Source organism: Bos javanicus, chromosome 23 (genome assembly GCF_032452875.1).
Source record: "Bos javanicus breed banteng chromosome 23, ARS-OSU_banteng_1.0, whole genome shotgun sequence".
NCBI classification, from domain to species: domain Eukaryota; kingdom Metazoa; phylum Chordata; class Mammalia; order Artiodactyla; family Bovidae; genus Bos; species Bos javanicus.
In genome coordinates, this window is record NC_083890.1 from 19951982 (window position 1) to 19965220 (window position 13239).

A 13239-nucleotide genomic window follows, 5' to 3' on the forward strand; every position below is an offset into this window, starting at 1 on the left:
CTTTATGTGTGATGGCTGGAATCGAGGGCCACTCATTTGCACCTTTCTTTAGTAAACAGTATCTCTGAGGTAAACAAAGTGAATGCAAGCAAATTACCAGCTTTCTTTAATCTGCTGCCTTTGTTTCGTCACCAGTGTCCATCCCTGTGTGGTCATCTTATTGAAATTGCGCTCTAGCGCTAATTCCACAGTTAAAGCAATGGCTTTATTATCCACTTGGTCTACTTTTTCTTACTGTGACCCGGAGTCAAATGGAACCACTGCCAAATCCTACATAGCAGACCATAATGCTAAAACTCAATTCTGTAGCCTGTAACAGAAAAAAAAAGAGGCAAGAAAATGTTTTTATTATATTTTTAGGAGTGTTAGGTCACTGTAACACATTTCCAGTGGCCTTGTGCCAGTTTTATTATATGTGCCTGTTGAACTAATGTAAAATCAGTTTTTTTACTGTGAAAAAGGATCACTTTAGTAAAATTAAAATTTAGGCTGCTATGATTTTCATATGTAGCTGTCTTTTTCTAAATTTAAAGGGAAAAAAAATAATACAAGCTTCAGTCACTACTGTGGTATAGCCTACATTTTTTAATATGAGCTATTTGAGAAAATACATTTAAATCATACACACACACACTTTTAGACAAGTTCGTAAACAAAACTTTTTAAAAAGCTCTTTTAATCTAAATTTGGTCTCTCTATTCCTGTGGAGTTCTGCAGAGTGGCTTGGTGGTTGGTTGTGTTAATGTTGGTCCCTGGAATAAGATTGTGATCTTCGCCTTCAACTAAAGAATCCCACTGATCAAAATCTTTCTGAAGTCCTGTAAGATAGAAACGTCATAAACATATTCAACTTTTGAGAGCACTAAACAGCTCAGTGCCTCTAGGGGGCATCCTAGCCTCACAAACCACACACACCACGTCAGGATTAAGGAGTGGACAAGCCCTCTGTGAGCACGAGATAGCTGCAACATCTGAATGAGAGGATTGAGGCCCCGTGCTGTCTGAGCATGGAAATCCCTGCCCGCTACCTCGCCGCGCCCCCCCCCCCACCCCGTCCCCGCCCCCGCTTCACTGAAATACTGTTAGCTCTAACAGGCAGGCTTGCTTCCTATGACACAGTACGCAAAACAGCAAATTGTTTTCCAACTGATTGACTGCAGTGTTACGTTGTAAACCAACTGGGAACCGTTAAAATAGGACTTACGCTAAGGTAGGGCTTCCCAGGTGCCTCAGTGGTAAAAAAAAAAAAAAAAAAACCCGCCTGCTAATGCAAGAGACCCAAGTTTGGTCTTCTGGGTTGGGAAGATCCCCTGGAGGAGGGCATGGCAACCCACTCCAGTATTCTTACCTGGAGAATGCCATGGACAGAGGGGCCTGGCAGGCTGCACAGGGTCACAAAAAGTCAGACATGACTGAGCCACATGCACATGAATTAGGATAGATAGTTTTGTCCTGAGAATCATCCGGTCTATGTCGGGAAAGAAGATGCCGTATCTTACCTAAATGTTTTTGTAAGAACGCTAAGGAAGCTTTGTTGCTAAGGCTGATGGCTACATTGGAATCGATGTCTCCTTTCAGTGTGAATAGGTAGCCAATTATTTTGCTAGTGGCAAAAGTGAAGTCAACAAAATTCTGATGGACCGAACCCCTGAAAGAGAAAGGAGTTATCCGCAAATCACTTTGTTAGACAATATTATTTTTGTAGTTAAGGTGCAGGAAAGATGCTGGCCAAAAACCAAGGAAACAAAACTTGTAAATCTGATCTCCCTATATGTACTCAAGGGTCACAAGACTGTTCATTTAGGGGTATGAGAGGTGGTTCTAGTGGTAAAGAACCCTCCTGCCAATGCAGGAGACAGACGGGGGTTTGGTCCCTGGGTCTGGAAGATCCCCTGGAGGAGGGCTTGGTAACCCACTCCAGTATTCTTGCCTGGAGAATCCCATGGGGAGAGGAGCCTGGTGGGCTACAGTCCATGAGGTTGCAAAGAGTCAGACATGACTCAGCGACTTAGTATGCACACACGAGTATGTAAGCATCCTTCCCTCCAGACAAATAAGACAAAGATTCCTGTCTTGCTTGGCATCTTGGTTTTAGAACAGTTGATTTCTGCTTTGTAGGTCACTTCTGATTTGAGTAGATGGAATGCTTTTTATGTTGACAGTCTTTAAACCCAGAGCCAGAATCCTGCCCCCTTACCACCACACTTAACTGGATCTCTATTTGCTGTTGAGCAAAACACTTTGTATTTCAGCTTTGGATTAAGTAGATTAAAAGACAAGCAAAAATTTGCCTTGTATTATTTAAACTGCAAAGCACTTCATAAATATTGCTAATCGATGAACTTGTGGCTCAGCTGGTAAAGAATCTGCCTGCAATGCGGGAGACCTGGGTTCAATCCCTGGGCTGGGAAGATCCCCTGGAGAAGGAAAGGATACCCTCTCCAGTATTCCAGCCTGGAGAATTCCATGGACTGCATAGTCCGTGGGGTTGCAAAGAGTCAGACACAACGTAGCAACTTTCAAACATCAAATAGAACAGCCACTTTTAATGCATAGTTTTTACCATCTCTGGGCATTTGACATTTGATTTTCTTGCATTTTTTCCCCCGCTTTATTTCCTTGACATCACATCTTTCCTCCTCTGCCTGAACTATTCTGTTCTTCACTGGTTCATCCCCTAAATCCTCAAGATTCTATTTTCAGACCAATTCTTCTCTCACTTTGCAGTCTCAGCTCCTCCATAGATTTCACTGATAATACATTGAATACAAATTCTGTACTTTTCCAATTTGTGACCAGACACATATATCTAAAGGTTAAAACACACCCGTTCCAGGGACTCCCCTGGTGGTCCAGTGGTTAAGGCACCCTGCTTCCAATGCAAGGGGCGTGAGTTTGATCTGGGAACTAAGATCCCGCATGTTATGTGGTGCAGCCAAGAAAATGTAAAAAACAGAACAAAAAATACCTTTCCAGCCCCACCCAATGTCATTCTTCCTCTTTACTTTGCTACTTTTAAGCAAACCCCTATTATTTTAGTTATCTCTACTCAAACTAGAGCCCAGAACTCTGCTCAGTGTTTCCCACATCCCAATCCAAACTTTGAGTCAAAAGTAGGAGGTAAACAGAGTCAGGGCCACGAGACAGCTGAAAACAGAACCCTGAATGCCACCCGCAGTGGAGAGAGGGCCTGAAGAGAAGGAGCATGTAGAGGAGAAAAGAAGGGAGCCGTCTACAGGATGTGAGAAGCGCAAGAGAATGGAGTTGTGGTGCCCAAGGGAGGAGAAATAGGGGTAGTCCACAGGTGGGAGGGATGCAGAGAGAAGGGCTGACACTGCCAATAGCAACGGGGCCATCTGTATCCTTAGTGGGGCCAGCTTCAGCTCACTGCCAAGGTCAGGAAGACAGATTGCAGAAGTCAGAGTAAACAGAAGTCAGGACAGGGAAGCAGAGAAGGGAAAAAACGGACAGAGTGATAGCCTAATAAGGAAGGTTGAGTATTCTCTACTATTTCTGTTTTAGAATTAAATAGACTTGCATATACCAATAAGCTAAATTGACCTCCTTACCTTAAATATCTGGGTCCTTTCTCACCATCTATCTAAAGTCTTTTGATTCTTTAAGACCCAACTGTACCACCATTTCTTCTAAGCAGCGTTTTATGAGCACCTTACTTGGTGGCTCAAAGACTGTAAAGAATCTGCCTGCAAAGGGCAGATCCAGGTTTGATTCCTGGGTTGAGAAGATCCTCTGGAGAAGGGAACGGCTACCCACTCCAGTATTCTAGCCTGGAGAATTCCATGGACAGAGGAGCCTGGTGATCTACAGTCCTTGCGGTCACAAGAGTCAGACACTATTGAGCAACTAACACTTTCACTTTCACTTAGAAAAGATCCCTCCGTTCTGTCTCCAGAGTGTTTATTGCCTTTACGGTGTGTGTTTACTTCCTGGCGCCTCTTCTCTGCCCTTCTAAGTAAATCAGGTTTCAGACAAAAGTAGAAGCCCAGTTTTTGTAACATCTCACTATGAGTTCAAAACCCTATGGGAATTCTTTTTTATCCATGATATAAGTATATTGTCAACTCTCAAAGGGATCCCATTATAGCTTTGGAAATTAATAAATTCATATACTTACCAAACGAGTAAACACACAGCAGGTCTCAGCAGATCATCTTACTTAAAAAAAAAAAAAATGTTCTAAGCCAAGCCTAATGATGGAATACTTCCCCCTCAGTTCAGTTCAGTTCAGTCGCTCAGTCATGTCCGACTCTTTGTGACCCCATGAATCGCAGCACGCCAGGCCTCCCTGTCCATCACCAACTCCCAGAGTTCACTCAGACTCACGTCCATCGAGTCAGTGATGCCATCCAGCCATCTCATCCTCTGTCGTCCCCTTCTCCTCCTGCCCTCAATCCCTCCCAGCATCAGAGTCTTTTCCAATGAGTCAATTCTTCACATGAGGTAGCCAAAGTACTGGAGTTTCAGCTTTAGCATCATTCCCTCCAAAGAAATCCCAGGGCTGATCTCCTTCAAAATGGACTGGTTGGATCTCCTTGCAGTCCAAGGGACTCTCAAGAGTCTTCTCCAACACCACAGTTCAAAAGCAGCAATTCTTCGGCGCTCAGCCCTCTTCACAGTCCAACTCTCACATCCATACATGACCACAGGAAAAACCATAGCCTTGACTAGATGGACCTTTGTTGGCAAAGTAATGTCTCTGCTTTTGAATACGCTCTCTAGGTTGGTCATAACTTTCCTTCCAAGGAATAAGCGTCTTTTAATTTCATGGCTGCAGTCACCATCTGCAGTGATTTTGGAGCCCAAAAAGATAAAGTCTGACACTGTTTCTACTGTTTCCCCATCTATTTCCCATGAAGTGATGGGACCAGATGCCATGATCTTCATTTTCTGAATGTTGAGCTTTAAGCCAAATTTTTCACTCTCCACTTTTACTTTCATCAAGAGGCTTTTTAGTTCCTCTTCACTTTCTGCCATAAGGGTGGTGTCATCTGCATATCTGAGGTTATTGATATTTCTCCCGGCAATCTTGATTCCAGCTTGTGCTTCTTCCAGCCCAGCATTTCTCATGATGTACTCTGCATAGAAGTTAAATAAGCAGGGTGACAATATACAGCCTTGACGTACTCCTTTTCCTATTTGGAACCAGTCTGTTGTTCCATGTCCAGTTCTAACTGTTGCTTCCTGACCTGCATACAGATGTCTCAAGAAGCAGGTCAGGTGGTCTGGTATTCCCATCTCTTTCAGAATTTTCCACAGTTTATTGTGATCCACACAGTCAAAGGCTTTGGCATAGTCAATAAAGCAGAAATAGATGTTTTTCTGGAACTCTCTTGCTTTTTCGATGATCCAGCAGATGTTGGCAATTTGATCTCTGGTTCCTCTGCCTTTTCTAAAACCAGCTTGTATATCAGGAAGTTCATGGTTCACATATTGCTGAAGCCTGGCTTGGAGAATTTTGAGCATTACTTTACTAGCATGTGAGATGAGTGCAATTGTGCGATAGTTTGAGCATTCTTTTGCATTGCCTTTCTTTGGGATTGGAATGAAAACTGACATTTTCCAGTCCTGTGGCCACTGCTGAGTTTTCCAAATTTGCTGGCATATTGAGTGCAGCACTTTCACAGCATCATCTTTCAGGATTTGAAATAGCTCAGCTGGAATTCCATCACATCCACTAGCTTTGTTCCTTATGCTTCCTAAGGCCCACTTGACTTCACATTCCAGGATGTCTGGCTCTAGATGAGTGATCACACCATCGTGATTATCTGGGTCGTGAAGATCTTTTTTGTACAGTTCTACCCCAGTCCTAAAAATGTGTAGGCTGCTCTTATATTCAGATAGCAGTAGCATGCATCCTGATGCAAATTTTAATTATCAGTATATGCACGATATATACAAACACTACTCAAAAAAAGTACATTTTAAAAAGAGGAAGTCTAAATGCACTTGGAAACTGAGATCACCTAATAGTCTCCCTTATTCCAAGTCTAAACGACAAACTGAACAATTCTAGACTAGCTACTCAGTGATATTAACGGATTGTGTATCCCAGTTTCAGGTTTCCGTTTCAGATGATGTAATGTCACTTACTGATACTCACCTGATTGTAATCATTTTTCGTTCTCTATCAGGTAAGAAGCATTTTTTCATTCTTATGATATTAGAAGGGTATTGGAATCGTTCCGAGTTGATAAAAAAGAGGGGTTGAGGAATTCTGGAATATACTTCATCACCCACGGGAAACATCCATGCATCCAGAGCAATGCCACACCTATGGAAGAAGGCTGGTTACATGCTGCCCGCATACAGGGATTTCTAATATCACAGGGATTCAGAGACAAACACCTCACTGGTTTGTTATGGGTGATCTCACTGGGCGGAAGAGGTATTACCCTTCAGTGTGGGAAGGGGATATCATTAGCTTTGCAAGGCAGCAAACTTGTAATAAAATCACTATTTTCTTTAGGAGGCATTTGAGAATTACAACCCTTAAAAACGTTAAAAATTTTTTTGTCATCCTTCAAGATAAATTTTAAAATAAGTAATTCTATAAAATTGTGGAGTGTCTGAAAAAATACAGTCTATACACTATTGCCCCTGTCTTTCTAGTTCTTCTGGACCCTGTCATGTACTCATCATTATATCTTTCTGAGTAACCGTTAGACTCTTTCCTTTGTGTGTAAAGATGTTTCCTCTGGGAGAGTTGAAGAAAAGCATATGGAGTATATCATTTGAAAATGTAATTCATTTTCTTTTTTTAAAGTTAAGTTATCCAATGTTTCTTGGCCTTTTGGAGACTATTTTATGTGCTAAATGGATGAAAGAAGAGGATCTTCTTATGTTGAAATAGCTTTTAAGAAATGTGAGCTAAAGTTTCACGCATGATCCTGTCTACTTTCTACATGGTCGATTCTACATGATCTCATCAGCTTGGGATGAAACACTTCAAGAAAGAAAATGTTCCTTCAAGTTAGAAGACTGGGGTCCTGACTTCCACTCCAGTAGCTATGCAATTTTATCCCATGCTCAACCTTAAAGATGGAAAAAATAATAATTTAAAAATGCCCTACCCATCTAACATAGAATTGGAGTCAACTTCTGAGAGAAAAGGATGTCAAAGCTGAGATACAAAGAATAAAAGTTTGGAGGTGGGTGGTATGTTCTCAGTAAAAATTTCATGTATGAAAACCTGGAGCTAGATAGTGTAAATGTGAATTACTGTCAATAAATTAAATGTAAAACAGTTTTTTTTTAATGCCCTGCCAATTGGGGAATCTAGAAAATAGTATAAGATGACAACATTATTATCATTATGCCACAGATAATATGTATATATAAAGATAAATTTCCAAATGAAAATGATAAGCCCTTGAACAGATAAATAATAATGAGGAAAAACAGAGATGGGGAGAATTTTCAATAGCCAAAGTCAATGTTTCTATTTAGGAAAATTCATGTGAAGGATTTTATGGAGGAAGAAGAATGGACTTGTGAACTCCAAAAGATCTCTTCCTCACTAAGAACGATACATTCAATATCACATGTGTTATCACTTCCCCCTGTTCCAATAACTTAGCATTCTCTCTCTCAGCCTTATTCTCTTACCTGAATCTCTGGTCTTCACTAAGAGTCTGAATAACTGTGGCTCCACCAAAAGAATGTCCAATAACGGCTATTTTATCCCTATCAATAGAGTCCTATGTGAAAAAAGCATGATATAAATGCATAAATATCTCACAGGCTGTTCAGAGGATAGGCAGAGATTTTGTAAATCACAAGATTATTATTTCACAGGCACGGTTAAGTACCTTGATTCTTAGAAAAGAAATATATACACACTCACATGCACCCACACACCCACACATATGTACATATACATACTTGCCTCTCTCTCTCTCTCTCTCTCTCTCTCTCTATATATATATATATATATATATACACACATACACACGAACACTTCTATTTAAAAACATGTTATATATATAATACTTATAAAACATATATATATATACTTATAAAACATATATATAAGTTTTATATATATATATATATATACAAAAACTTCTTTGGTTTCAGCACCAAAAGAAAAACAAACAAAAACCTCAAATAAAGAAGTGAACTTCACGGCTTTCTTCATCACCCACACTTGCAACATCAATGTCATTGCTGATGGCTCCCTCTCCCGCACTCCACATTCATGACTTTGTCCATTCTCTGAGTATTTATTCAACACCCGCTCTGCGCCAGGCACTGCAGTTCATTTCCCATGAGTTCCTAGTCTACTGGGGAAGGAGTTACAGATACACAATGCAGATGAGGTAAGGAGGTGCCAAGGAGCATGTGTGATAGATGGCTAGCCCAGTCCAGATGGGCAGTGGGGTCCAGGCAAGCTTCATGGATAAGGAGATGCCTGACTTAGGTTGATGATTTAGCAGGTCTAAGTCAGGAGGACGGGGAGTCAGGCCAAGGGGACCACACGTCCAAAGCCATGGAGATAGGAGTGGCTAGTTGAATGACACAAATGACTCATACTCCAGAGGACAGACCATCATCTTAGTTTGTTCCCTTCCTTGTATTCCACACCCCCACACACTTCTGAGTCTTCAAGCACACTATCCACTGTGATGTTCTTCCACCCTACCCCAACATTTTGTCTAAAACTTTTGACCAGTGTTTCAGGATCAAGTTCAAAAAGATGCAGGAGCTGCCCAAGAAATTACAATACTTCCACTGTTTATATTATATTGAACATACGAAATTACCATTTTTTTTTTTTTTGTAGATCAAAGGTGGCTGGTGGCAAATGTACACGTAGTTCAACCTAATGCATTTCTCATTGTTGGAATACTTTCCCAGTACTCTTTTTTTTTTTTTTTTTTTTGCAGCCCTTTATCATGTTGTACCTTGTATTACAGCAGTAAAACAGACAATAATAAGAGCAACAAAGACATCCAGGCCAAGGGAAAATGAATTTTTTTTAAGCTCACCTTCAGCTGTTCCACATCAAACTCTAAATCTAGTACATTCGTCACTGGCCTCCCGTGATCAATGTCCAGAATCAAACTGAGAGCTTGAGAACATTCCTTTGCTCGTTGCCGTAACTAATAGGATGATTGTAAGAAGGACATGACAAAGTAAAAAGCTGTAACACTTAAAGTTTGTGTAGAGGGTGAAATACAGGGAAAGAATTTGGTTGCCTATAGAACACAACCTACATAATGACCCAGGCACCAGCTTTGAAGGTGGTTATCGCTTAGTCTAGATCCTGGCTCTGTTGCTTACCCACTGTGTGACCTCAGAGGATTTGCTTAACCTCTCTGGGCTTCCATTTATTGTCTAATAATGTCCACCTCAGTGAAATGCAGGTGGGATTAAGTGCAATAATCCATGTAAAAGCACCCACTATAAAGTCTGGCTTGTTGTTCAGTCGCTCAGTCGTGTCCAACTCTTTTGTGACTCCAAGGACTGTAGCCCACCAGGCTCCTCCGTCCATGGGATTTCCCAGGCAAGAATACTGGAGTGGGTTCCAACCCAGGGATCAAACCCGGGTCTCCTGCATTGCAGGTGGATTCTTTACCATTGAGCCACCTGGGAAGCCATAAAGCTTGGCACAGGGGTAGAAAACAACATGCTTTAATTCACTTGGTCTCCCTCAAAGCCTCATATAACATACTGTTAAGTTCATTATTTCATAACAGATAAAGCATGGAAACAAAACAAAAAGAATAAGTAACTTGTCCAAGATAAGCCCACTGCACCTGCAGAGTAATGGTATCAGGATTCAAACAAAGAAAGTTGCATTCTAAGGCCTGAACTCTTAATAATATTCTCTATCACCTCAGTGAAAAGTAGACTTTAGTTCTAACACAAAAGAATTCTGAGTATTCAGTCATCTCCTAGGATTTTCATGTTGGTCTTTGTTTTTACTGCGATCCAGATATTTCATTAAGGGAATTTGATCACTCAGGGAATCTTTTGACATATCTTTTGGGAATGGGAAGTAAGGAGACCTAGGGGTGCAGTCTGCCCAATGTAAGATAATTAAATGAACAAATGTCATCATTTCACCTACACCTTTTGGTGTAGGCGTGCCACCTCTTCTCTTCCTCAACATACCTGCTCATTTCGTAAAGGAAACTCCTCCTCTCCTCGCTTCAGGGTTCTGAGATAGAGCCAAGACTTGTTGCCTATTTCTACAGCAGACTGGTCCTTGAAATAGTATGTCGAGGATGCAGAGCCATCTCTGCAATACAAACAGAATCAATGACTTGTATCACGCATGTTCCTCACTCCCATCCTTGACTCTTTCTGACTTCCCTTCTTCCAACTCTACATTTTTTTTTTAAATCAAAGAGGCCCCCAAGGGAGTTCTAAGAAAAAGACATTGTTGCCTGTAAAGAAGGCACTCTGTCTTCACAATTCTGGGAGACCCTGGAGTGGAACATTCTCTCCCAAATCAGATCCCAGCACCACCACTTACTAGCTGTGTAGTTTGGGGCAAATTACCCTTCCTCGGCTTCATATTCTGCCTCCCTTGAAACAGTGATAGTAACATCTTAAAGGATTGTTAAGAAGATTAAATGAGATGGTATATGAACACAGCACTCAATGAACACAATGATGAGCTCAATAATGGTATATGAACACGAACTCTAGAAATGTTAGCTGTTTTTTATATACACGACAATCTAATTCAGTCTCCTTTTCTTCTCAGTCATGGGTAACCATAGTTGACAACTGTATCAGTATTTTTTTTTTTCCTGCTGAGTGGCACAGCTTATAGGATTTTCGTTCCCCACCAGGCATTGAACACAGGTCCTCGACAGTGAGAATGGGTCCCAACCACTGCACCACCAAGGAATTCCCTCTAACAGTACTTTGTATAAACCTTTAAGAAAGGTAGAGCTCAGCCACATACCAAGTGACGTACCTGTGTTCTACAGCAGCAACTATAAACCCGTGGGATGCCAGGTCAATGCCAATAGCAGAATAAATCGTCCTTCAAAACAAAAATGAGAGAAGCATTCAACTACCAGTCACAATTACAAGGGATCCACAAATAAAACCTGGGAATTGGATGGTAATTATCCCCCGGTAGGAGTGCCCTGGGGTAAAGCATAGGGCTGTGGTTCTCAAAGGGGGCTGATTTTAGTCCTCTGGGGATATTTGACAAGGTCTGGAGGTATTTTCATTATCAGGAGTAGTGGGGGGTATATTACTGCCGTCCAGTGGGTAGAGATACTGCTAAAACCATTCTCTGATGTACAGGACTACCTCCACAACAGGAAATGATCCAGTCCAAAGCATACAGGGTACCAAGGCTGAGAAACACTGGTGCAGTGATTATAAATATTGCCTTTGAGAGTTCTGAGTTTAAATCTTGGCTCTGCCTGTTTCCAGTTACATGACTTTAAATACTTACATTACTCCATTCCTGTCCTCATTGGTGGGGACAGATAATAAAGTCTTGGCTTTAGAATAATTATAAGGTTTTTTGGTTGTTGTTATTATTTTTTTTTTTTTTCATTTTTTGGCTACACCAAGTGGCATGGGGACTTTAGTTCCCTGGCCAGGGATTGAACTCACGTCCCTGTTGGAAGCACAGAGCCTTAACCACTGTACCACCAGGGAAGTCCCAGTTACTAGGTCATGATAAGAAAATACTAACATAGGCAGGTTGTACAATGTGATGCTTAAGACACCAGTTCCTACACTCTGACCACCGCAGGTTATTGGATCCTGGCTCCTTCACTTACTAGCTGTCTACCTGGGATAAATCACATTATCTTCTCTCTGCCTTGGTTCTTTACCTGCAGAAGGGTGATGTTATAACATCTGGGACCTGGTGGGATTATTATAAGGATTTAGTAAGTTAACACATGTTCAGTGCTTATAACCATGTCTAAAACAGTGGAAATACCAAACACAAGTCAGCTGTTAGGTAAATGACTAGATAGGGTGAGATGGTTGAAGAGTCATATGCTAATAAGCAACTACATTTAGAATCCCTTCCACATCTTGGTTCTGCACAATCTTCTTCTCCTATCATGTATTCTTTTTTTTTTTTTTTAATGTGAACCATTTTTAAAGTCTTTGTTGAATTCATTATAATATTGCCTCTGTTTTTTGTTTGGTTTGGTTTGGTTCGCGAGGCGTGTGGGATCCTAACTCCCTGACCAGGGATTGAACTTGCACCCCCAGGATTTGAAGGCAAAGTCTTAACCACTGGATCAAAAGGGAACTCCTGCCTTTTATGTATTCCAGAGTAAATGGCCTTAAAGAACAAAAAGGAGGTCGGCGAGTATCATGTTTTCCACTCCTGATGATGGAAGGCCATCTCAGGAAGGGAAAATCATCTAGTACAGGGATCAGCAAAACCTTTTCTGTAAAAAGCCAGAGAGTAATTGCTTCCAGCTCTGTGGGCCTTATGTTATTTGTATCAGACTCAGTTCTGCCGCTGTAGCACAAGACTAGAAGAGACAATGGGGAAAGTAAATGAGTGTGGCTGGTGTTTCAATAAAACCGTATACACAGATGCAGGCTGAATGTGGTCCTCGGAGTCTAAGATGCCAATCGTTGGTCTCATAGGAATCAAATAACCAGTTGGGCTACAATTAAACAAGTGAAAATTTCTCATTGCAGATGCTACCTGATTTTTTTTACCAGCTAAAAGCCACTTTTCCTTTTCTAAAATTCTTACAAACCTGAGGCAGAAGATGGGAAGGGAGTTGAGAAAATGTCGAAAAAAAGTAGATGGGGTGGTAGCCATGAAAACATGCTACCTGTCATAATCCAGAGACCATAGTTGACTAAAGAGCCCACCCAGCTCCTGCCCCAGTGGATCCAAGTAAAGCAAGACTTCCTGTAGGTTGGTTCCAGTGACAGGACATGGCGTGTGTTTACCATAGGTCCCTTCCTATGAGATGCAGGACTCTGGTGAGCAAGTCTTGGTCAAGCTCTACCTCCATCAGCCTGGCCCAGTTTTTCTTAGAACTGTACCACGTTCATACCCTTCATACCCAGTCCTTCTGTTTCCCATCTCCTTCTCAACTGTCCAGCCTGCATCATAGGCTGAAATCTCTCCCCATCTTCTCTGCTCCTTCCCTTCTATCCTTCATGGGCATTTCCCAATACATGCCTTTCACAGCTAATCTAATCATGGTGTCTATTTCTTGGAGAACCTGAACTAATACAGTGAATGATTTTGAGAGTGTAAAT

At 41.3% G+C, this 13239-nt stretch overlaps 1 protein-coding gene across 5 annotated transcripts in view; it reads right to left on the reverse strand.

The window, feature by feature from the left end:
• Window positions 1-565: 565 nt before the first annotated feature.
• The window catches only part of PLA2G7 (phospholipase A2 group VII), a 38270-nt gene continuing 25596 nt past the window's right edge, over window positions 566-13239 (reverse strand). For all 5 annotated transcript variants that reach the window (XM_061398347.1, XM_061398351.1, XM_061398348.1 and 2 more), the window contains 7 exons: window positions 10952-11020; window positions 10138-10264; window positions 9009-9122; window positions 7627-7718; window positions 6122-6292; window positions 1500-1648; window positions 566-818 (listed from right to left, as the gene is read on the reverse strand). In XM_061398347.1, coding sequence (XP_061254331.1) covers window positions 676-818; window positions 1500-1648; window positions 6122-6292; window positions 7627-7718; window positions 9009-9122; window positions 10138-10264; window positions 10952-11020 — 865 coding nt within the window. In that variant the 3' untranslated portion in view covers window positions 566-675. The remainder of the gene's footprint in view (window positions 819-1499; window positions 1649-6121; window positions 6293-7626; window positions 7719-9008; window positions 9123-10137; window positions 10265-10951; window positions 11021-13239) is intronic.